The sequence below is a fragment of the Hyaena hyaena genome, unplaced genomic scaffold, assembly GCF_003009895.1.
Source record: "Hyaena hyaena isolate Hyena2069 unplaced genomic scaffold, ASM300989v1 scaffold_284, whole genome shotgun sequence".
In the NCBI taxonomy this organism is placed as follows: domain Eukaryota; kingdom Metazoa; phylum Chordata; class Mammalia; order Carnivora; family Hyaenidae; genus Hyaena; species Hyaena hyaena.
The window spans coordinates 585,310-610,615 of NW_024080913.1; the positions used below are offsets into that span (position 1 = coordinate 585,310).

General features: G+C 42.4%; 1 protein-coding gene across 4 annotated transcripts; it reads left to right on the top strand.

Moving 5' to 3' along the window:
- On the top strand, positions 1 to 25,132 carry PRPF3 (pre-mRNA processing factor 3). Of its 4 annotated transcripts, none has more exons than XM_039246318.1 (16): positions 1 to 94; positions 3,067 to 3,256; positions 5,249 to 5,379; positions 7,361 to 7,507; positions 10,990 to 11,073; positions 11,248 to 11,468; positions 12,091 to 12,397; positions 13,842 to 14,008; positions 14,765 to 14,844; positions 16,565 to 16,708; positions 18,228 to 18,327; positions 18,501 to 18,614; positions 19,670 to 19,788; positions 20,069 to 20,152; positions 21,431 to 21,492; positions 24,254 to 25,132. In XM_039246318.1, exons 2-16 carry the CDS (start codon positions 3,112 to 3,114, stop codon positions 24,398 to 24,400), a joined length of 2,052 nt encoding a protein of 683 aa, XP_039102249.1. In that variant the 5' UTR covers positions 1 to 94; positions 3,067 to 3,111; the 3' UTR covers positions 24,401 to 25,132. The 4 variants fall into 4 exon arrangements, with proteins under 4 accessions (XP_039102249.1, XP_039102251.1, XP_039102250.1 ...); XM_039246320.1 differs by lacking the exon at positions 1 to 94 and adding an exon at positions 98 to 136; XM_039246319.1 differs by lacking the exon at positions 1 to 94 and adding an exon at positions 1,480 to 1,559.
- The last annotated feature ends 174 nt before the right edge of the window (positions 25,133 to 25,306 follow it).

Below are 25,306 nucleotides of genomic sequence, written 5' to 3' on the forward strand. Positions count from 1 at the left end.
CGTGGCGGTAGCGACGGCAGGCCGTAGGGCGGTCGGAGGGTTTCCGGTTCCGGTGTAACGTTCGGGCTCCGTCTCAGGGGCTGAAGTTTGTGAGGTGAGCCCCCGGGCCCGGGGAAGGTGTGCTGTGGTCCCAGCGGTGAGGACCAGGGCTCAGCCCCAGGGCAGGACCGAGGCGGGAAGGGTCAGTGGGGAGGAAGCCGAAGACGTGTAAGGTTCTGGGGGAGAATGGGGTTGGAGTGAGACTGGTAAGAGAGAAAAGGGCGGGGGCGGGAAGGGGACGGGGTGGGGAGACTGGCTCTAAGATTGGAGTTTGGGGAGTACAAGGTGGGATAGGGAGCCAGAGAGCAGAGGAGAATAGAGGTTGCAGGGGGGGAACTCAGGTTGTAGCAAAAAGCACGGAGTAAGGAGATTCTTCAGAAGACTGGATTCTGCTATCTGCTCATTCACTGATCCTTCTGCCTACCTTTCCTTCCACCCCTGTCCCGCCCCGCCCCGTCGCGGGCAGTTATTGCTGAACATTTGATTAGTGACAAAGCTAGTTACTGTTCGAAACTTTTATTTTTGTCCCTTGGCTGTTTAGTTTGCTAGAGGATTGGGTTGAAGTCGAATACATTTGTTAATAGAGCATTTGGACACGCGCTTCATCCGATAGAGTGGAACCTCATTTGTTGCTTCGGATTTTCAAATCGCTTACACTTTGTAGCCTATGATTCAATTCTCCTGGAATGTAAGCCCCGTTAAGGCGAGGGTTGTCTGCGATGTTCACTGTTGTAGGTATTGGCAGCACCCCGTGCCCTGATTACGACTTAGTAATTATACAATAAATATTTACCGCATGATTAAGAAAGATGAAGGGATGGAGATTGCCCTTATTTTGTAAAATGAGTAAACTGAGACTCAGAGGAATTACTTGCCCCAAAGCTGGTAAACAGTAGAGCTCTGTGACACAAATGTTCAGTGTGCACTTTCTTCACTCTCTCTAGTGTCTATATATATGCTTCTTTTGAGTAAAGCATGTTTAATATGCAGAGAGTTATATCGGGGTGCCTGGGTGGCTTAGTCGGTTAAGCGTCCGACTTTCGCTTAGGTCATGATCTCGCGGTTCGTGGGTTCGAGCCCCGCGTCGGGCTCTGTGCTGACTGCCAGCTCAGAGCCTGGAGCCTGTTTCCGTCTGTGACTCCCTCTCTCTCTGACCCTCCCCTGCTCACGCTGTCTCTCTCTCCTAGAAATAAAGAAAACATTTTTAAAAAAATATGCAGAGAGTTATAAACTATATCTCATGATATAGATGAATGGAGCTGCTGTAGAAATACTCATAGAACATGTCCCTGAGGCACAAAATCTTTCATTCCTAGTATCTTGATTTTAATCTACTAGTTATGCCTAAATTAAATATGCCACTTACCAACAGGTCTTCTAGAGGATAAACCTGCCAAGAAAGTAGAAATTAATCAGACTATCTTTTAGGAGAAAAGATGTCTTAAAACATCTTGAAAGAGTGACTCCCCGGAGACCCTGATTTGTAGTGGTGCTGGGAGGAAGTTAGCTTGGAAACTGAGGTCAGTGCAGTCTATTGACTTTAAGCATTTAGGGACAAAACCAGGGAAATAACATTTTCTCTATGCTCTTGATTTCTGCTGTTTAAGTAGGAGCTCAAAAATGTAAACGTGAATCATGTTGAAGAACTATACTAACTTGCATCAATTAACAAAGATTTGTTGTAGGGGGGTTCTTTATGATAGTGTTTTCTTTGCTAAGCTAAAAAGTAGAATAAAAGATGATGAGGGAGGAAGTATATCCAGAAGGAGGGCATTCTTTTCTGAGGGGAGGGAGTAATCTTACGAAGTCAACTGGCAGAGTAGAACATGAGAGAACATGATCTGGGCACAGAAGTCCCACAGGGATGAATATGACTGCAGAGAAATGTGACAACATTCTTAAGGACTAGGAGATTTGTTCTTTTTTAAGTGTTTGATTTATTTGGAGTAGGCTCCACGCCCAATGTGCGACTGGAACTCATGCCCCTGTGAGCAAGAGGCACGTGTCATAACAAGTGAACTGGCCAGGTGCCCCAGGATTATGAACTTTAATATAAGATGGCTGACCTGTGTAGCCCTTCCCCTCCCCCATCCCTTAAAAGAAGGGAGACCTACAGGTCAAGGCTAGGTTAAAGAATACCTACCTTGGGGTGCCTGAGTGGCTCAGTCAGTTAGGCGTCTGACTTTGGCTCAGGTCATGATCTTGCAGTTCGTGGGTTCGAGCCCCGCGTCGGGCTCTATGCTGACAGCTCAGAGCCTGGAGCCTGCTTCTGATTCTGTCTCCCTTTCTCTCTGCCCCTCCCCTGCTCAAGCTGCCTGCCTCTCTTCTCTCTCTCTCTCAGAAATAAATAAAACATTGAAAAAAAAAAAAAAAAGAATACCTCCCTGGAAGCAGGAGAGAGAGGAAAGCCTGCCCCTGGGTGGGCGGTTTTAGTCTTGTCTGCAGGCTATGTGTTTGTCGGCCCTTGTGGTAACAAAATCAGAAAAGAAGCCAGAGCCTCTGTCTCAGACTGGGTTATTCCCAGGGTTGGTTTGTTTATTCCACAGATTTCATGGAGCCACTGATACTTAACTGAGTTAGGGTTGCAAATGAAATGTAGTTCTTTCTGCTTTTAAGTAATGGGCTTCAGAGAAAGTACTTAGGTTGAAAGAAGCACAGGAACTTGCCTAAGGATTGAGAAGAGAGGCAGAGATGGCATTCCTGACACTAAACATGGAGTTGCCTGGAATGCCCTTTTCCTTTTTTTTTTTTTTAAGTTTTTTTTTAATGTTTTTTTATTTATTTCTAGGAGAGAGAGAGAGACAGCGTGAGCAGGGGAGGGTCAGAGAGAGAGGGAGTCACAGACGGAAACAGGCTCCAGGCTCAGAGCTGGCAGTCAGCACAGAGCCCAAAACAGGGCAAGAACCCACAAACCGAGAGATCAAGACCAAAGCGAAAGTCGGACGCTTAACCGACTAAGCCACCCAGGCGCCCCTGGAATGCCCTTTTCCTACCCTCTAACTCAGTGTTCTCCTGGTTTCTTTCTAGGTGCGGTACCGAATCCCGTGGGAGCTGCCCTCCATTGCCTGCAGAATGGCACTATCTAAGAGGGAGCTGGATGAGCTGAAACCATGGATAGAGAAGACAGTGAAGAGGGTGCTGGGCTTCTCAGAGCCCACCGTGGTCACAGCAGCGCTGAACTGTGTGGGGAAGGGCATGGACAAGAAGAAGGCAGCTGGTATGTCCTTTTATGAATCTCGTTTTTAAATGTTTTTATTTTTTGAGAGAGAGAATATGCAAGTGGAGGAGGAGCAGAATGAGAGGGGAATAGAGGATCCAAAGCAGGTTACTTGCTGACTGGCTGACAGCAGTGAGCCCAATGTGGAGCTCAAACTCGTGAACCTCAAGATCATGACCTGAGCCAAAGTTGGACACTCAATTGGCTGAGCCACCCAGGCGCCCCTGTTTTAGGAATCTTTTGACTTAACTTATAGCAGGATCCCAAACACTGCTTTGAACTTCTCCAAATTCTCTCTGCTAGGGGTGTCTAAAAAAAATCAGGCCACATTTTATTTTGTCCTGCATTATAATGGAAATAACCTAAATGACTAATTTTACTTTTACTCTTATATTTTAATACTATTTGTGACATTTTCCTTTTTTTTTTTTTTAAATTGCCCAACTTGGGTCTTTTTTTTTTTTTTTTTATGTTTTTTTTTTTTTTGAGAGAGAGAAACAGCGTGAGCAGGGGAGGGACAGAGAGAGAGGGAGACACAGAATCCGAAACAGGCTCCAGGCTCTGAGCTGTCAGTACAGAGCCTGACACGGGGTCGAACCTACGAACCATGAGATCATGACCTGAGCTGAAGTCAGACGCTTGACCGACTGAGCCACCCAGGCACCCCCCCAACTTGGGTCTTGAACTCACAATCTCGAGATCAAGATGTCTGCTCTACCAACTGAGCCAGCCAGGCACCCCATCTGTGACATATTTTGAATCTCAGATTGACTTCATTTGACCAGTGTCAACTTAGTTAAATCAACTTAGTTAAATCAACTAAGGTATATTTACTTTGGAAATGTGCTAAGGGCGCCTGGGTGGCTCATTTGGTTAAGCGTCCAACTGTTGATTTTGGCTCAGGTCGTGATCTCACGGTTTGTGAATGTGAGTCCCACTTTGGACTCCGCGCTGAGCATGGAGAAGCTGCTTCAGGCTCTCTCTCTCTCTTGCCCTGCTTGTGGGGGCTCTCTCTCAAAAGAAAGAAAGAAAAAAAAGAAATATGCTAAAGTCAGATGGGTATATTCAGGTTCAGATTGGTAGCTAAACTAAGTTTTTGAAAAAAACATGGAGAAAGTTGAGGGAGGTATAATTTGTTCATGGTAGTCTCCTACAACTTGTTCTTTGGACACTTGGATGTTCAACTGGAATAGGTTGCTCTGGCTATGCTACTTCTTACTGCAAGAAATTGGAACTGTTTTTTTACCTCATAGGACAAGGTCATTCAATATAAGAGGGTTTGTGGGAATCCTACAAAGAACTTAGGAAAAACATTTCCCTCCCTCTTGGAGATAAAATTCCAGTGTTGGTGTCTGTTATATGCCTAGTGTTGGAGTAAGTACTGTTACTTTGTCTTTTCTTTTTTAATTTTTTTAAATGTTTTATTCATTTTTTGAGAGAGAGAGAGCGTGAGCAGGGAAGGGTCAGAGAGAGAGGGAGATACAGAATCTGAAACAGGCTCCAGGCTCTGAGCTGGCCGTCAGCACAGAGCCCGATGCGGGGCTCGAACCCACGAACCATGAGATCGTGACCTGAGCTGAAGTTGGACGCTTAACCAACTGAGCCACCCAAGCCCCCCTCTTTTCTTAAGTTTATTTATTTTGAGGGGCTCCTGTTTCAGATTCTGTATCTCCCTCTCTCTCTGACCCTTCCCTGCTCTCGCTCTCTCTCTCTCTCAAAAAATGAATAAAAATGTTAAAAAAATTTTTTAAAAAATAAATAAGTTTATCTATTTCGAGAGAAAGAAAGGGCCTGTGTATGCTAGCAGGGGAGAGGTAGTGAGAGAGAGATAGAATCCTAAGCAGACTCTGCAATGTCACAGCAGAGCCCGAAGCGGGCTCAGACTCAAAAACCATGAGATCATAACCTGAGTAGAAATCAAGAGCCGGACGCTTAACTGACTAAGCCACCCATGCACTCCTTCAACCCTACCACCTCTTTTTTTCTCGTCAGACCATCTGAAACCTTTTCTTGATGATTCTACTCTCCGATTTGTGGACAAACTGTTTGAGGCTGTGGAGGAAGGCCGGAGCTCTAGACATTCCAAGTCTAGCAGTGACAGAAGCAGGAAACGAGAGCTAAAGGTAGGTTACAGTTAACTATCTGATGAACTTGGGAGTGTTTTGAATGGTAATAAAGTTGCTGAGCTTACCTGGCTCACACTTTGATGTTTAATATGAGAGTACATAGTATTCAAGAGAGGTCCTTAGACATTAAAGGAGAGGAGGTGAGCTTGTATTGTCACCATCTTATGGTGATGAACTACGTAAGTTCATGGGTTGAAATACTTCAGGGAAACAGTTGGTAGCCTTGTCCTTTTTCATGTACAGTTAGGAGTTTTGGTTCTTCTGCTTCCGTGTGTCTCCCCCCTCCCCCCCTGCCCTCACCCCCTCACTACTACCTGTAAATTGATTGTTCTAAGGCTTTATGTTTTGGTTTACTTGATACCTAATAGTTTGTTTCAGAAAGTGACCCCACTGCTGTAGATCTCATTGCTGCTCCGTTTAGAGGTTTCTCTGCAGTTGACTTGTAGATGGGATACCTAACAAAAAGTATTAGTTGCTGTATGTCTTGAGAGCCTGCTGTTTGCTACATAGCATGCCGCTGGTCATCTGGCCCCATGAGTGGAGCACTTAGAAGGAGCATCATTTCTGTCTTACTTCCTTCACTTTCTATTTGGTAGTCGCTGATCGGTCATGCCTTCTTTCAGTACTAGCAGGGTGAGGTGGCTGGTTTCTCTCTTTTCTCTTTCTTTAAAACAGTCTTTTCTGTGACTCCCATCAGACCTTCCAAAGTGCATTTGATACCTTGGCTATCCTGTTGCCTTTTCCTGGGGCACAAAGAGTGAATAACCAATGTCGGCTTGGTCCCTGGCCAGGCTATAGAACCAAGAGAAATAGAGAATCATGTGCCTTTTGTGTTTAAGTCATTGCGGGTGGTCAGAGGAATGAGACATAGTCCTTGCCTTAACGGAATTTGCAATTTAAGGAGAGGCATAACAAAATACAGTCACAAATTACAAAATCTAAGTAGCAGTCTCATGTAAGTGTTAGGGCTGACTGTAGGGTTTCAGACGGGTAATTAATTTGTCATGTTTAAGTGGGAATGCGTAATCCTCGATACAGATCTGTGGGGCGAAGCCGATGCTATAACAGGGCGCGTGGCTGTGGACGTGTGGAGGCGTGCTGTGAATGAAGTGACTACCTTGGGTGGGGTTAATAAAGTGGTTCTTTAAGGAGGTATCTAGATAGCATTGGGATATGGGTCCCATTTTGGTCCATTCAAGTCCCCACCCCACACAATATATTATGGGAGAGTCCTTTTTCTTGAACTGTAGGAGTTCCAGGAAGCGCTCGCCCCTGGCCGAGGATATGTCCTTGCAAAACACGAGCCCTCCTAGTGAAGAGGGGATGTCACCCAAAGCCTACCACCGGTGTGTACATTTGCTTTTTCCCGTTGTCCCTTCCAGTTGGCCACTCTTGGTCCTGTTAAATTCACCTTGCAAATTGGTCAGCATATTTGAGTTCCCATTGTTTGATGAGAACAAAGTGTTATTGGGTAATACTGAAGAAGGAAGAGAAAACCCCTGTCCTGGAAGAGCTTAGACTCCAGTTGGGAGAAAGTACTAACATTGAAAGACTTAACACTTGGCAAGCAGAATATCAACAATGTAATTTTATGTAATATGAACCCAGCTCTTAAGTGCTAAGAGGATATGAAACAGCAGTTTGATCAGAGTGAGATGAGATTATTAGTGAGGAAAACTTCCTGGAGGAGGTGAGTTTTAGGCAGGATTTGGAACGGGTGTGGTGAAAGTTGAGGGATATCATTGCAAATGTAGGCAGTAGTATTTGCAAAGACCTTGAGATGGGAACATTTATAAGGACCTGGAGATGAAATTTGCTTGACTGGAGTAGGAGAACGATGAAGTTGAGTGAGATGGTCCATGTGGTGGAGGGTCTAGAGGACTCTGGGAAAGCTACAAAATGCTGCTAGGGACTAGGATGAGTCTGCCCTTTTCCCACGGGCGGGAGAAAACTCTTCTTTCATCTTGGGTTTCTTTAGGAAGTGTTTGGTGATGACTCTGAGATCTCCAAGGAATCCTCGGGAGTAAAGAAGCGACGGATACCCCGTTTTGAGGAGGTGGAAGAGGAGCCTGAAGTGATCCCTGGGCCTCCCTCAGAGAGTCCTGGCATGCTCACTAAGCTCCAGGTGAGTAACAGGGAGCGAAAGCCACGATTCTGTGAACTTAAGAAACAAGAGATGTAGGGCTACAGAGTCATCGGGACCTTAATTTGAATTCGTGTTCAGCGTTGGGGAGCTTTTATCTGCTTTCTGTTTTATCATTTCTCAGTTGAACCAGGAGTTTTCCACCTGAAGGCTATTGAAGTCAAATTTGCCGAGTGCCTGTTATGTGGCAAACAAAGGTGTTACATACATCATTTGCCCACGTGTCTACCTTGGTGGGTCATTGAGAAAATTATTGAACTGATCAGAGCTTAGCCTGATGACAGAGGAGAATTTCCACATATAATGCTGAGATACTATAATCCGCTAAAATAATAATTTCAAGTTGACTTATTTTTAATAAGAATTATCTGGGTTTTTTAAAAAATAGGCTTTCTTTTGTTTTTTTTAATTAAAAAAAGTTTTTTAAGGGGCGCCCGGGTGGCTCAGTTGGTTAAGTGCCGACTTCAGCTCAGGTCATGATCTCACGGTTCGTGGGTTCAAGCCCCGCATCAGTCTCTGTGCTAACAGCTAGCTCAGAGCCTGGAGCCTGTTTCAGATTCTGTATCTCCCTCTCTCTCTGACCCTCCCCTGCTCACGCTGTCTCTCTCTCTCTCAGAAATAAGAAAAAAAAATTTTTTTTAAATTCTTTAAGTTTTATTTACTTTTGAGAGTCGGAGTGTGAGCAGGGGAAGGGCAGAGATAGAGAGAGACCAAATCTGAAGCAGGCTGTAGGCTCTGACCTGTCAGCATAGAGCCCAACACAGGGCTTGAACCCATGAAAATGACCTGAGGCAAAGTCAGTCACTTAGCTGACTGAGCCACCCAGGTGTCCCGTTTTTGTTTTTTTTTGTTTTTTTTTAATTTATTCATTTTTGAAAGACAGAGACAGAGCTCAAGCCAAGAAAGGTAGGGGCAGGGGGAGGGAGGCAGAGAGCGAGGGAGACACAGGATCTGAAGTGGCTCCAGGCTCTGAGCCAAAGTCAGATGCTTAACCAACTGAGTCACATAGGCACCCCTAAAATGGGCTTTCTTAAAACAATTTTGATACTAAAGAAATAATAAATATTTCTTGTACTGTTTAAGATCTCTTGGAAGAGGGGCGCCTGGGTGGCTTAGTCGGTTAAGCGTCCGACTTTCGCTTAGATCATGATCTCGCGGTTCGTGGGTTCGAGCCCCACGTCGGGCTCTGTGCTGACTGCCGGCTCAGAGGCTGGAGCCTGTTTCAGTCTGTGACTCCCTCTCTCTCTGACCCTCCCCTGCTCACGCTGTCTCTCTCTCTCTCTCTCTCCTAGAAATAAATAAAACATTAAAAAAAAAATTTTTTTTTTTTTTAAAATAAAATCTCTTGGAGGAGAAATAGGTTATATACATATGTGTGTGTGGGTAGGTGGATGAATTTGCTTATATATATTTATATATAATACTTCTGCAGGGAAATATATTGGTGCTTTATAGAGAGTAAGGGTGGGAGAATTGTACTTTTTTGTATTTTGAACTATGTAAATATATTACCTACTCAAAACAGATGTCAAAAATAAATTTTAGGGCACGTGGGTGACCCAGTTGGTTGAACATCCAACTTTGGCTCAGGTCATGATCTCACAGTTTGTGAGTTTGAGTCCCACATCAGGCTCAGTGCTGTCAGCGCAGAGCCTGTTTCACATCCTCTGATCCCTCCCTCTTTGTCCCTCTCCCGTTGTGCTCTGTCTCTCAAAAATAAATAAAACATTTGAAATAAAATGAATTTTAAAGAGGCACCTGGCTGGCTCAGACAGAAGAGCATGAGACTCTTGATCTCGGGGTCATGAGTTTGAGCCCCACGTTGGGTGTAGAAATTACTTAAATAAATTTAAAAAAATTTTAGGGGTACCTGGGTGGCTCAGTCAGTTGAGTGTCCAACCCTTGATTTCAGCTGAGGTCATAATCCCAAGATTGTGAGATCAAGACCTCTGTCCGGCTTGACACTGAGCATGGAGGCTGCTTGAGATTCTCTCTCTCTCCCTTTGCCTTTCTTTCTTGCTCTAAAATAAATAAAAAAGAAAAGAATAAAATTTAGGGGCACCTGGGTAGCTCAGTTGTTTAAGTGTCTGACTCTTGATTTCAGGTCAGGTCATGATCTCAGGGTCGTGAGATTGAGCCCCATGTCAGGCTCTGTGCTGATAGCAAGGAACCTGCTTTGGGATTCTCTCTCTCCCTCTCTTCCCTCTCTTTCTCTCAAAATAAATAAACATTTAAAAAATGTATTTAATTAAAAAATATATTTTGAAACACCTTGACAGCAAGGTCTCTTTTGGAAAATTCAAGAATTATTTGATTGTATTCTCAATGCTTATTACTCTCATATTCTTTAGAACAGAAGGGTTTACAGAGACTAGGAAACAGATCTTTGCATTGTTGTCTCCAGTTACCCAAAGCAGGAATTCATCAAAAGTATGCTAATTTGGAGCTCCTAGCTGGCTCAAGTCGGAAGAGCATGTGACTCTTGATCTCAGGGTCATGAGTTCGAACCCCCCTTTAGGTGTAGAGGTTCTAAAATCAAATAAACTTAAAAATATGATAATTTGTGTGGACTCTGACAGGAGTTTTTTTTTTAATGCTCATAACAGCCCTGTAAAGTAGGTTCTATTGTTACCTTTTTTTTTTTTTTTTAATGTTTTATTTATTTTTGAGAGAGAAAGACAGCGTGAGCAGGGGAGGGTCAGAGAGAGGTAGTCACAGAATCCGAAGACAGGCTCCAGGCTCTGAGCCAGCTGTCCTCATAGAGACGCGGGGCTCAAACCCACGAACCGTGAGATCATGACCTGAGCCGAAGTCAGACGCTCAACTGACTGAGCCACCCAGGTGCCCCTATTGTTACCTTTTTTAGGCGCTTGGAGTTTTAGAGATTAACTACCATGTCCAATGTCACATACACATTAAGTGGCAGAGTTAAGATTCAAGCAGAGTTAAGATTCAAGCTCAGGTTTCCTTTAGCCTGAGTCTTTTTTTTTTTTTTTTTTATGTTTTATTTCTGAGAGAGAGAACATGAGCAGGGAAGGTCAGAGAGAGAGGGAGATAAAGAATCTGAAGCAGGCTCCAGGCTCTGAGCCAGCTGTCAGCACAGAGCCTGACTTGGGGCTCGAACCCATGAACCGTGAGATCATGACCTGAGCTGAAGTCGGACACTTAACTGACTGAGCCACCCAGGCGCCCCTCTGTTAGCCTGAGTCTTAATCATCAAGCTGTGTTACTACCTAACATGCCATTCCTGCTTGTGGAAGATGGTTGAAAAATTTCGGTGCTCAGCTATGTAGGCTTTTTTCTATTAAAATTTTCAGCCTGTGGTACAGGCAGAATATGATGGGTTCGTTAAAAAAAATTTTAGTTCTCTAGACCTGAAAAGCCTTTCATGTTTAAGAACATGTATAGGAGAAATAAAAAAGAGATATTAACGGTTTTTCAAAATTTTCCCCCACGGAGAGCAGATCAAACAGATGATGGAGGCAGCAACACGGCAAATTGAGGAGAGGAAAAAGCAGCTAAGCTTCATCAGCCCCCCCACGCCTCAGGTATTGTGCTCAGACTACTCTGAAATGCACTCTTTAGCAAAGAATTCCTTGCCGTCCACTCATTTGAATCTGGAAGGTCACTGCATGTTCCATGCCACCATCTACCAGTCTATGAGTGTGACCTGTCCGCCTTCTAATTCTTCTGATTCTGATTTCTTTTTCTCTGTCGCACAGCCAAAGACTCCCTCCTCTTCCCAGCCAGAGCGACTTCCAATTGGCAACACTATTCAGCCCTCCCAGGCTGCCACTTTCATGAATGACGCCATCGAGAAGGCAAGGAAAGCCGCTGAACTCCAGGCCCGCATCCAAGCCCAGCTGGCACTGAAGCCAGGGCTCATTGGCAATGCCAACATGGTGGGCCTGGCCAATCTCCACGCCATGGGCATCGCTCCCCCGTGAGTATCTGTCCCATGGAACCCCTTGCCATTTCTCAGGCTGGAGAGGCAATTAATACCTTTAAATGTTACTGATCCTCTTCTCCCAAGGAACCTAAGTCATTTCTTACAATTTCATATTTCTTACATGTGCTTAATAAATACCAATTGAATTCTCTTAGCTTGCTTGTGGCAGAATTTATTAGCTTCTTTTTATAATTGGTAGAACTGAAGTTAAGCTTATTTGTCCATTGTTGAGCTCAGAATAGACCCGGGCCTCCTGGATCCCAACTCGGAGCTATATCCATTCAACCTCAGTGAGTGAGACCAGATCTGAGAGTTCTCTACAACTGGATAAAGATGATAAGAGTTTATTTTTAGCGCCTACAATCAGTTTGGCATATTATGTCTGATTCAGAAATTCAGGAGTGAAGATAGGCTTGCAAATTCTTATCTATGTAATATATAAATTCATTTCATCCGATTGTACTCTGTACTCACATACTTAGATGTTTTCAATCAAGGTGTTAGTATTCACAGATGGGCTTATGTTCCCTTCATTTGGTTTGATTTATTTTCTGTTTCTTGTTTGCCTTATTTATTGTCCCATATGGCATTTATTTCTTTGTGGGCTGTTTCTCAGGAAGGTGGAGTTAAAAGATCAAACTAAACCTACACCACTGATTCTTGATGAGCAAGGTCGCACTGTAGATGCTACAGGCAAAGAGATTGAGCTGACACATCGCATGCCCACTCTGAAGGCCAATATTCGTGCTGTGAAGAGGGAACAATTCAAACAGCAGCTAAAAGAAAAGCCATCAGAAGACATGGAGTCTAATACCTTTTTTGACCCTCGTGTCTCAATTGCCCCTTCCCAGCGCCAGAGACGCACTTTTAAATTCCATGACAAGGGCAAATTTGAGAAGATTGCCCAACGATTACGGACAAAGGTATCTGGTTTAGAATATAACCTAGAACTTCAAGGGCGCCTGGATGGCTCAGTTGGTTTAGCATCTGACCCTTGGTGTCCGCTCAGGTCATGGTCTCATGGCTTCATGGGTTCATGCCCCACTTTGGGCTCTACGCTGGCAGCGTGGAGCCTGCTTGGAATTCCCTCCCTCTCTCTCTCTCCCTCCCTCCCCCTCCCTCCCTCCCTCCCCCTCCCTCCCTCCCTCCCTCTCTCTGTCCCTCCCCCACTCATGCTGTGTGTGTGTGTCTCTCTCTCAAAATAAATAAATACACTTTAAAAGCTAAATCATTAAAAAAAAAAAAGAATATAACCTTGAACTCCAAAGAAGTTAGGAAGGTGACAAAAGAAATTTAATACAGTCCTAAAATACTATCAACTCAATTCACAAAGTTTTAGGCAATTAGATATACAAGTAATAAAGCAATGACTAATTTTTTCTTTATTTATTTTGAGAGAGACAGTGGGAGTAGGGGAAGGGCAGAGAGAGAGAAAGAGAAAGAGAATCCCAAGCAACCTCTGCAAGGTCAGCACAGAGCTGGATGTGGGCCTTGGACTCACAAAACTGTGAGATCATGACCTGAGCTGAAATCAAGAGTCAGTCGCTTAACCAACTAAACCACCCAGGTGCCCCACAATGACTAATTTTTAAAATACTGTATTTATTCCTGGGATATTTGATTTTTAGCTGATTTGTCTTCTTAATTACATTCTACTTAAGTGGAAATAAAATTGACTGAAAATTCACATACAGTGGAGGGAAACAGTTCAGAACCTTCCGCAGGACTGAAGAAAGCTAGCCTGCTGTTAATTACTGTGGGTAATCCACACACCTGGAGAGTTGAATTAACTCTATATTCAGTGAGTTTTGCTCCTTGTTTACATTCTCAGAATGGAGTTTTCATAAAATTCCATTTCTGTGTATTTGCTGCAGGCACACACTGTGGGGTGAAGGCTGGTGATAAGGGCAGTTGTATGTAAATCATTAAGGATAGGATAAAGTAGAACGGCTCTTTTCTAAGTTTTCAGGAATTATGAATTCTTGGGGCACCTGGGTGGCTTAGTCGGTTAAGCGGCCGACTTTCGCTTAGGTCATGATCTCGCGGTTCGTGGGTTCGAGCCCCGCGTCGGGCTCTGTGCTGACTGCCAGCTCGGAGCCTGGAGCCTGCTTCAGTCTGTGACTCCCTCTCTCTCTGACCCTCCCCTGNCTGTGACTCCCTCTCTCTCTGACCCTCCCCTGCTCACGCTGTCTCTCTCTCTCTCCTAGAAATAAATAAAACATTAAAAAAAAAAAAAAAAAGGAATTATGAATTCTTTGCATTAGGCATGAAGCTTTCAAGGGAGTACTTTATAATTTGGAATTCTGCTATTTCCCTATTTTCCATGACTTCAATTTATCTTCCTGTCTTTGTTTATCTTGTTTTTAGGCTCAACTGGAAAAGCTGCAAGCAGAGATCTCACAGGCAGCTCGAAAAACAGGCATCCATACTTCCACTAGGCTGGCCCTCATTGCTCCTAAAAAGGAGCTAAAGGAAGGAGATATCCCTGAAATTGAGTGGTGGGACTCTTACATCATCCCCAATGGCTTTGACCTGTGAGTTTGTTAGTTAATACCTTGTAATAAGGCTAGAGTTTTATTGAGAGAGATAATACCCCTGCATTAAGTAAAATCCTAGCAAATTAGGTAACCGTATACAGATTCATATATTTGTAAAGAATACGTTGTATAGGTTATTTTTAGTTTCTAAGGTTAACATGGGAAGGAATAGGCACAAATGATCTAAAAGAGAAAGGTAAATTTTGTATTTGCTTTTGTTATACATGGGTTTTTTTTTTCCTTAATTACATTTTTTTTTTTGCCAGCTATAATAGGTTTTTACATTTCTTAAAGATCTAGTCCTGCAGTAGAGAGGAAAGGGTCTTAACTGATGGGGGAAGAGAATGAAATCATTTGAGAAACACTTGGGAGATCTTTAATTGTATCCCTTCCGTAATTCTGATGCATGGCTTTAGGAGACTGTGCCTCAGCCTTTCCCGTTAGCCCTTCCTTTGTCAACCACTGCCCCAGGGAGTTATCGTTATTAGTGAGAGAATGTGGCAACCATCCATCAGGGATGTTAGGTAGAAAAAGATTGAGAATGACTGGTGTGGATTGTATGTCCAACCTTAGTGGACCCAGTTTTCTCATTTTGAAAATTATATGTGATACAATTACGTGTCGTGGATATGCACACTAAAAGGTGCTAGAATACATTGTGGAGAGTGCGTTTTTTTCATGGTGTTTCTGAGATTCCCCCTCAGAATTGTCTCTACCCACATATCCTGTTTTCCCTTCTTCCTCCAATTTTAGTACAGAGGAAAATCCCAAGAGAGAAGATTATTTTGGAATCACAAATCTCGTTGAACATCCAGCCCAACTCAACCCTCCAGGTAATGTCTAGATTACTCAATCAAGGCTCCGGAGAAGTATTATCCAATAGAACTTCGTGTGATAATGGACATGTTCTCTGTGCTGTCCATACAGTAGCCACTATCCCCCTGTGACTACTGAGCACTTGAAAACTGAGTTGCACTAATACAACCAAGAGACTGAATTTTAAATTTTATTGAATTTTAATTTCAGTTTAGTGTACGTGGCTAGTGGCTAAAGTATTGGACAGTGCAGGTCTAGAGTATTGAGACCTAATCTAGAGGTGGTTTCAACTGAAATATATTACAGGTTGGGTTTTAAAAACATTCTTATCTTTGACTCCCAACCCCAGTCTTGTACACCGCTGCCAAATACCTGCCCTTCTTCAGTCATTTTTGTCTTCAGCCTTTTTCCTCTCTTGATCATTTTTGTAGCAAAAGCCTGTTGGCTCACCCAAAAGAGATAAGTTTTAGTTGTGGCTGTGTTTTTAACTAGCTGAATTGCTTGGGTAAGCCATTTAGAACGCAGAACTCTCACATGTAGAGAGAATATTAACTGATATGCCTTCTTCAAGAATTATGTAGATTATAAAAGATTTTAACACTTTCATCATATTTGGGATGAACAGAGGAGGCAATACATCAATTAGTATAAATTTGCTTGCCAATAACTCCAATAAGTTTGGAAAAGTAGATGGAGACTTTGAGATACTATGATATATGTATATATATCATATATGTATATATGATAGTCATTGAATGTTACTTAGGCAGAGTCTCCTTAACTTGTCATCAGTATGGATCATTAGAAGAATGTAAGGGACTTTGTTTTAAAACGTTGACAGGGCTCCTGGATGGCTCAGTCAGAAGAGCACGTGACCCTTGATCTCAGGGTCATGAGTTTGAGCCCTACATAAGGTATAAAGATTACTTAAATAAACTTTAAAAATAGTACCAGTAACAGTAAGATCACTTGGGTGGCTCAGTTGAGCATCTGACTTGGCTTAGGTCATGATCTTGCAATTTGTGGGTTCGAGCCCCACGTTGGGCTTTGTGCTGACAGTGTGGAGCCTGGTTGGGATTCTCTCTCCACCCCTCCCCAACTTGTGCTTTCTCTCTCTCAAAATAAAAAAAATATAATAATAGTAATTTTTTTTTTAAGTTGAGTAAACCTGCTGTGGGAGTCCTGATGATTTACCCCAATTCCTATAACTCTAAAATTATAAATTTCATCCTCTTGGTCCCACCTGCCCCAAATCCTCATGGAGAGCAACTGGAGCAGCTCTAGTTTTGTTTTCTGTCTTTGCCGCTTTTCAGTTGATGAAAGGGTTGTACTGCTTTGAGAAAACACAAGTTAGAACACTCTCATGAAAGAAAATGTTTTTTAAAAATGTAACATACTGGGGCACCTGGGTGGCTCAGTCAGTTGAGCGTCTGACTCTTGATTTCAGCTCAGGTCATAATAATTCCAGGGTCGTGGGATCAAGCCCCATGTTGGGCTCCTTGCTGAGTGTGGAGCCCGTTTAGGATTCACCTCCCACCCCCTGCCCTCTCCCTCTTTCAGATACATACGTATATACATACATACATACATACATACATGCATGCATACAAACAAAAATGCTACTATCACAACCTAAAAATAACCAATAACACTTAAAGTTTCTTTTAATGTGATTGATACTCACCCAAATCCCTCTAATAGGCTTATTGCTTATGCTTTCATTTCTCTACCTGGCAGTTGACAATGACACACCCGTTACTCTGGGGGTATATCTTACCAAGAAGGAACAGAAGAAACTTCGAAGGCAAACAAGGAGGGAAGCACAGAAGGAACTACAGGAGAAAGTCAGGCTAGGCCTGATGCCTCCTCCAGAACCCAAAGGTACTTACCTCCAAGGCAGGGAAGGAAGGGCAGGAGGTTTGTCTGTGTCCTTCCCGAGGAATTTCTGCATCTCTCAATATTTGGGTGCTTTCTGTTTCTCAGAATCATTCATTGGTTATTTTCTTCCTTTCTTAAATTTTCTACAGTCTTACTAAGACAGGTCAACATAGGGGTGCCTGGCTGGCTCAGTCAGTAGAGTATGCGACTCTGGATCTCGGGGTTATGAATTCGAGCCCCATGTTGAGTGTAGAGATTATTTAATAAAATCTTAGGGGCGTCTGGGTGATTTAGTTGGTCCAGTATCCAACTTCGGTTCAAGTCATGATTTCATGGTTCGTGAGTTTAGCCCTGCATTTGGCTTTCTGCTGTCAGCACAGAGCCTGCTTTGTATCCTCTGTCTTTCTCTCTCTGCCCCTCCCCTGCTCACTTGCTCTCTGTCTCTCTCAAAAATAAAATAAACATTTAAGAAAATAAATAAACAGGGGCGCCTGGGTGGCTTAGTCGGTTGAGCGTCTGACTTTCGCTTAGGTCATGATCTCGCGGTTCGTGGGTTCGAGCCCCGCGTCGGGCTCTGTGCTGACTGCCAGCTCGGAGCCTGGAGCCTGTTTCAGAGTCTGTGTCTCCCTCTCTCTCTGACCCTCCCCTGCTCACGCCGTCTCTCTCTCTCTCTCCTAGAAATAAATAAAACATTTAAAAAAAAAAAAAAGAAAATAAATAAACAAAATGAAATCTTAAAAAAAAAGACAGTCAACATATTCACTGTAGAGGTCATTTAAAGTTTCTTTTTTTTTTTTAAGTATAAAAATATATTCTTTTTTTCCTGAAAGAATAATGGTCTCAAAATTCATGAAGGTAGTAGTTGTACTGTTTGTACAGTTGTTATGTACATAGTTCTATATTTGAAAAATGGAAATACTGCTAAAAGAAACCCTCACTCCTGTAGTTTCTATTATCATTCAGTAATACTTTGAGTGAGCACTGTTCTGTTTAGGATCTTTCACTAAACGTGATCAGAGTGAAAAATACCAAAGAAATAAAGTTCCTTAACTGTCATAAATTTTCAAGCAGTGTAAATAAACATATACCAACTATATATATTATGTGACCTACAAATGCTGAGTTATTTGGGCTTTTCAGGGTAGGGGTTTTTAAGGGTACCTGGGGGGCTCAGCCGGTTAAGCATCTGACTTTGGCTCAGGTCATGATCTCACGGTTCGTGAGTTCGAGCCCCACGTTAGGCTCTGTGCTGACAGCTGGGAGCCTGGAGCCTGCTTTAGATTCTGTGTCTCCCTCTCTCTCTCTGCCCCTCCCCACTCAGGCTTTGTCTGTCTGTCTCTCAAAAAAAATTAATTAAAAAAAAAAGTGTGGTAAACACATTTATTTAAAAAAAAAGTAGGAGTTTTTAGAGGAAGTGAGGTTTGAGCAGAGATTTGAAATAGGTAAACGGTTGTGGATTGATAGAGCAGAGGTGACAGTTGTCCCAGCTGGAAACTTAACTTAATCCTCTCTCCATTTGCAGTGAGAATTTCAAATTTGATGCGAGTATTAGGAACAGAAGCTGTTCAAGACCCCACGAAGGTAGAAGCCCATGTCAGAGCTCAGATGGCAAAAAGACAGAAGTAAGTGCCATGGCATTGGGTGGAAACCCAGGGCAAGTACCTTTCCCAGACTCTTCTGGGGGGATCCATATTTGGAGGGAGGGGAGAGTCCTCCGTTGCTCTCTCTTTCCCTCAGCTTTGCCTCTGATCTTCAATGCCTTTCTCACTTGTGGATGTCCTTCCTGTCACGACAGAGCGCATGAAGAGGCCAACGCTGCCCGAAAACTTACAGCAGAACAGAGAAAGGTCAAGAAAATTAAAAAGCTTAAAGAAGACATTTCACAGGGGGTACACATATCTGTATATAGGTAGGTGTCCAAACTGGGCCAGTCTTTCCCTTAGACATGCCAGAAGCTCTCCAAGTGCTTGAGGCAGAATCACTGTGGTCTAAAGCAAACCTAACATCAATACCTACTCACTTCTGATGACCCCAACATGAGTTAGGAACTAGTAAACCTTTTATAATGGTGATGGGATTACTCTTCTATCTCTGGTGGCCTCTCAGTGAACCAGTACTAGTTCTGAAGAAGGAAGGAATGAATATACTTGTTGAGGCCAAGATGTGAACTAAGGATCGTTCATCCTTTGTATAACAGAAAATACCCTATTTCTCAAGGCAGCACTAAAAGTTTTCTTTCTTCAGTAACTATATCCTTATCCTCTGTATTGCAGTGATCTTTTATTCCCACTCCAAAATATGTTTAATATGTTGTAAATATTTGCCACCTTTGTGTTGAATTAATGTTTTCATTTTATCTTTTACGTTGAGTGCATATGATCCTTCTAGTTTTGAATGCGCTGGTGTTTAATAACTAGTCCTTTATTACAAAAGTGATACGTTATTATGAAAGCAGTGATGCTTGTGAAAATAATTTTTCAATCTAACAATACAGAAGGGCCTTGCTGAAAAAGTCCCTTGCTCTGAACTTTTAGCACCACGTACTATAGGTAATTGCTACTAACAGTTTTTCGTGTAGCCTTCTAGAAATTTTCTGTGAGTAGCCTTCTGACTACATTATAAACATCTAAAAGGGGAAGAATTTGTTGATCTTTATACTGTCAGGAGCCATTAGCGTACATTTTTTTTGGATGATGGTAAATACTCCTCCTCGCTTGGAGTAAATTTTGATTACCTGCTATTTGTTGTAGGGCACACAGTGCTAGTCTTTGAAGTGTAAGACAGTGGAATTACTTCTAGATTCATTGATTCTACCTTTCAGGCGTTAGCATGTTTGCTTACTCTGCAGATCTTTGTTTTTAGAGACAAAACCATTTTGGATCCATCTGTTTATTTGCCATTCCATTCAGGCAGCTACTGATGCTAACTAAAACCAAAGCCATAACTAAGCTTTCCCTTCTCCAGAGTCCGAAATTTGAGCAACCCAGCCAAGAAGTTCAAGATTGAGGCCAATGCTGGGCAGCTGTACCTGACAGGGGTGGTGGTACTGCACAAGGATGTCAACGTGGTAGTAGTGGAAGGGGGTGAGTCTGAAAACTGAAGGAAGCTGTCCCCACGCAACCCTAGGCTTTGAAGTGATTAGCATGGTGGGGAGAAAGGAGGAAAAGAGCGTTTTAGAGCCATACCTGGGTATAGTACTCTGGGCCTCTGTTTCTGTGTTTATTGGAGTAGAGGCACCTAAGATGTGGCTCCTGGCATTGCTTCAACTACCACATTAATGGCTGAGTAGCACATGAGCTCAGAGGTCCCTGCTACTTCATCATCATCTACAACTCTGGCAAAATTCTCCTTCTCTGTTTCCAGGCCCCAAGGCCCAGAAGAAATTTAAGCGTCTTATGCTGCATCGGATAAAGTGGGATGAACAGACCTCTAACACAAAGGGAGATGGTGAATGGGGGTTAGAGGGGATTAAGTGGGAGGTGGGGGTGGTGCTCTGTCTGTCTCCTCCCCCTCCCACCCCCCCCCCGACACTTGGCTCACACTAGATAATGTTTAGGCATTTTAGAAAAACCTGTTTGGACTGTGAACATGTAGACGTTCATACAATATTTACTACGTGATGATGTGGATGATACTGCCCGGCCTTTAAGGTGTTTCTACCAGCTGTTTTCCCTGTCTGCCTGGCTCTGGGCACTAGTTATGGGAGTCTGTTCAGTTGTGAAAGTTCAGCAAGCTATACACTTAGATGTGCATTTCTATGTTATGTTATTTTTTGAGAGAAGTTATTTATGTATATATTTATTTACTTTTAATGTTTATTTTTGAGAGGGAGAGACAGCACATAAGTGAGGGACGGGCAGAGAGAGAAGGAGACATAGAATCCGAAGCAGGCTCCAGGCTCCGAGCTGTCAGCACAGAGCCTGACACAGTGCTCGAACCCACAAACCATGAGATCATGACCTGAGCCAAAATCGGACACTCAAACAACTGAGTCACCCAGGCACCTCTTGAAAGAAGTTTGCTAAAGGGTTGAAGGCAATATACATACACACACACACAGTTTTCATTCTTTTGCCCAATTTTATCTATGTGTAAAATATATTTGACACTCTCCTCACCATCGTTCTTCCATCAGTATTTATTTTCCCCTTCTTTGAAGACCTGGGTTAGTATTTAAAATGTGCAGAGAATCATACTTTTCTTAATTTTTCTTAACTTTGGCCCTTTTATAATTTTTGTCCTTAGTTAAGATATTTTTGTGCCTTACTTAGAGAACACTTGACTATAATTGACCTGTTTTCTTTTGTTTTTCAAGTGTTTCTAAGGTACTTTCATTTGGTTTATATGCCCTCCTTCTCCATTAGATTAAAAACTCCTTAATAATGGACTCTGTCATGTTGGCATCTGAGGCCTCATTTTCAAAGTGCTTAGGACAAGTTTTTATTGTTGATTCCTTGTCTTTACTTATCTCCTTATTCCTAGTATCTGGTGCAGCTCTTGACACTTATTAGGTGTGCAGTAAATGTTCAGTTAGTTAATACCTGCCTGTTTGGAGCTTTCGATCTGCTTTGCAGGAAATAAAGATAAAGAAGACATTTGACCCTGATACCAGGGAAAGGGGAACAGTATTTAAAAGAATTGGGGTACACTTGTATACTCTTTGTTTCGAACTTAAATCTTGGTCTCTAAGTCTAGAGCAAGATTTAGCTATATTGTCTTTTCCAGATGATGAGGAATCTGATGAGGAAGCTGTGAAGAAAACCAACAAATGTGTACTAGTCTGGGAGGTAGGTGACCGTGAGGTAAACCCTGAAGCAGGACTTGAGCGCTAACTCCTGCTTGTTTGTACTGTCCTAGTGGAGCCATGGGCTGGCGACACTAAGCAGCCACTGGTCCCCGAGGTAGTTCATGTTTCCTTTCGGAATTCATTGTTACAGGTTTGGCAGCAGATTCTTCCTGACTGTATTTTAGTTAAATTGATGAGTACATAGCACATGCCACCTGGGGAAGAGTATGGAAAACTGGTGGCAGGAATACAAATTCTCGACTGAGTCGTTTATTTCACAGTCATGATATGAGACTTGGAAAGACACAGATGAATCACTGGGGGATTTTTTTTTTTTTTTTTTTTTTGGTCTGGATAATAGTGAAAGAAGTACTAGACTTAAGAATATAAAGTTGGGAGTACCACTTGCTAGCTGGTCAGCTAGGGCAAGACACTTAATATCAATTACTATTGATTTGTCTACAAAATGTGGATTTTGTTTTCTTTTTCTGTCAGTTTTTTCTGAGACCAGAATTAGATTACTATGTAATAGTGCTCTGTAAAACATAACTTGTTTATGCTTACACAGGTCCTTCATCCCCAAAATCTTAACCAGTATTAGTTCTTTTTTTTTCTTTTCTTTTTTTAATTTTTAAATTTTATTTATTTTTTAAAGTAAGCTCTACACCCACCATGCGGCTTGAACTCATGATCCAGAGATCAAGAGTCACATACTCTATGACTGAGCCAGCCAGGCACCCTGAACCAGTATTAGCCTGAACCTGAAGAATAAATGAATGCATATGCTTATTCAGACCAAGATGTGAATTAAGGATTGTTCATTGTGTAATTTTTTTATTTTTTAATTTTTTCTGAGAGAGAGAGAGAGAGAGTGAGCAGGGGAGGATCAGAGAGAGAGGGAGACACAGAATCTGAAGCAGGCTCCAGGCTCTGAGCTGGCTGTCAGCACAGAGCCCGATGCGGGGCTCGAACCCATGAACCGTGAGATCATGACCTGAGCTGAAGTCGGACGCTTAACGGACTGAGCCACCCAAGTGCCCCTCATTGTTTGTGAAGCATATAAAATACCATCCTATTTTTCGAGGAAGCATTAAAGATTCTTTTCAGTAATTAATTCCTTATCCTGAGGTGTTGCAGTAATCCTTTTATTCCTACTCCAAAATACATTGCTACCTTTAGCAAAATATCTTGCTACCTTTGTGTTGACTTAATGTTTTCATTTTATTCATTTATGTTGAGTGTATGTATATTTTTAATTTTTTCAAATTTTTTTTAAGTTTACTTATTTTGAGAAAGAGAGAACACACAAGTGGGGGAGGGGCAGAGACAGAGAGAGGGAGAATCCCACACTATTCGGTGTATAGCCCAATATGGGGTTCAATCTCAGACTGAGATCATGACCTGAGTTGAAATCAACAGTCAGATACTCAACCAACTGAGCGGCCCAGGGCACCCCTATCTTTTATTTTTTAAATATACTCGCTTAGTAACTAGTTCTTTATTATAAAAGTATTATTTCAAAAGTAGTGAATGCCTGTTAAATTCTCATAACACAGAAGAGCACTTACTGAAATGGTCCGCCTCTAATCTCCCCAGTTCTTTAAGACCACTCTTAATAGGCAGTTGTTACTGTTTTTCATGTATGCTTCTGTCTTATCCCTGACTCCTCCAATTTATGCATACAAATTAAGCTCTAATAACCGTATGCCTCACCTGCATCCTGGGTACTTAGTATCCTAACCCTTTCATCTCTTCCAGTTATCTTTGAGAGTCCACGGGAATTGGGAATTGTATCTCGGGTTCAGAAACAAGCCAGGTTCTACTCTAGCTTCTTATTGGAATCTGATCCCTGAAAGCCTCTTGAGATAGCACTTTATGACTGTCACTGCTGCTGGTGCCTTGAGAATGTGGTTACACCCAGTAATGTATCCTTTTATATTGTTCTCTTAAATTTCCCCCTCACTGCCCCCATTCCCCTCTTCACCTCACCCTCATATTATTCTTTGTCAGTGGACCCCAAAGCCTCCTGCAGGGTCTCACTGAGTCTTGTGGAAAGAGTTCTTTCAGCCTCTGGTTCTTTCCTTAAAGGTCCAAATCTAGTCTGAGAGCCCTGGTGGGCAACTGGTTCATCCCATCTCACCCACCAAAGTCCTTCCCCGACTTGCTTTTTCACCCAGGTATCAGAGCACCGAATTCCTCATCTTCCATTCAGTAAAAAAACAAATCTGAAACCTTTATGTTTGTAAATTCACAAAGACTCACACAAATATCCAATGGGGTGGAGGTTAAAATAGTTTTTACCATAAAATCATGTTCAACTAGGCATATTGCTACACATGTGTTACTAGGTTTTAGAAAAGAGTATTATATCTGATTTAAATTAGGAATTGCAATGTTTTGGCATGCCTTGCTAGCTCAGTTGGTGGAGCCTGTGACTCTTGATCTCAGGATTGTAGGTTCAAGATCTTTGTTGGATATAGAGATTACTTAAAAAATCAAAATCTTGGGGCATCTGGGTGTTTCAGTTGGTTAAGTGTCTGACTCTTGATTTTGGTTCAGGTCATGATCTCACAATTTGTGAGATTGAGCCCGACGTCAGGCTCTGTGCAGATAGTGCAGAGGGTGCTTGGGATTCTCTCTGCCTCCCTGCCCTCTCTCTCTCTCTCACAAAATAAATTTAAAAACTTTTTTTATCTTAAAAATAAATAAAATCTTTAAAGAAATAGATGGCATTTTTATTACAAATTTTGGCTTTTTCCCAGGGTACGGCCAAAGACCGGAGCTTTGGGGAGATGAAGTTCAAACAGTGCCCTACAGAGAACATGGCTCGAGAGCACTTCAAAAAGCACGGGGCTGAACACTACTGGGACCTCGCGCTGAGTGAATCTGTGTTGGAATCCACCGACTGAAACTACTGCGAGCCCCTGCCTCTCCTCTCCTGCCTTGGTCTCTTCAGTCCTCTTCTCCTTCCCGACCCAGTTCCACCTGTGTGTGTGATCTCAGAACTGTGCCAAGCTGACACTGGGACAGAGGGAAAATACCTTACACCCTTCCCCAGTCAGCCTGGTGCCGTCCTTTCTTCCCCTCATGTGCATATGATTAAAGAGTTATTTTTAAAGTTGGTATGATATTTTTCACACACTTATAGGCATCGGAGTTTAGGTCTTCAGGTGATCTTTTCTCCTAACTTCTAGCAATTGCTGTGGAAAAAGAAAATTTTGTCATTGATATCTATGTATATATGAATGGATGAATGGATGAATGGAAGGATGAATGGATGGATATGTATTTTTGATGTCTAATGGAAATTTCTGACCTCATCTTGGAGCAAGAGTAATAAATACTGTTTTCCTGGAGTGGAGTGAAGCAGGAGAAAGTGTTAATGGGTAAAAGAGGGTAGAACAAATGAGTGTCCATCTATTAACCTTTGATAGAGTCATGTGGTAGATTACCACAGGTCTTGGCTAAGCAGTCTGGACAGGAAGTCATTTCCTCAGAAGGCGCATAAGTGGGAACGTGTGTTGTGAAGTGGACACAGTCCAAGGAGGATGTTATGGGTCAGTGTGTAAAATGAAAAAGGATTCAGGAATTTAGCCTATTTCCTCTCTTTACTAATTAAAAAAAAAAATCTTTTTCTAAAAGACTGTGTAGTTTCTTTTTTTTCTTAAAGAATCTGACTAGATAAGGTTCTGTTTAAGAACTTAATGTTTCTCTTTTGATTTTAGGAGTATTTAGGTCAACTTAAGTATTCACTGAAGTCCAAAATTCTTAGTATAGCCATACTTCCATTTCATCTTGCCTGTTGAGGATGTATT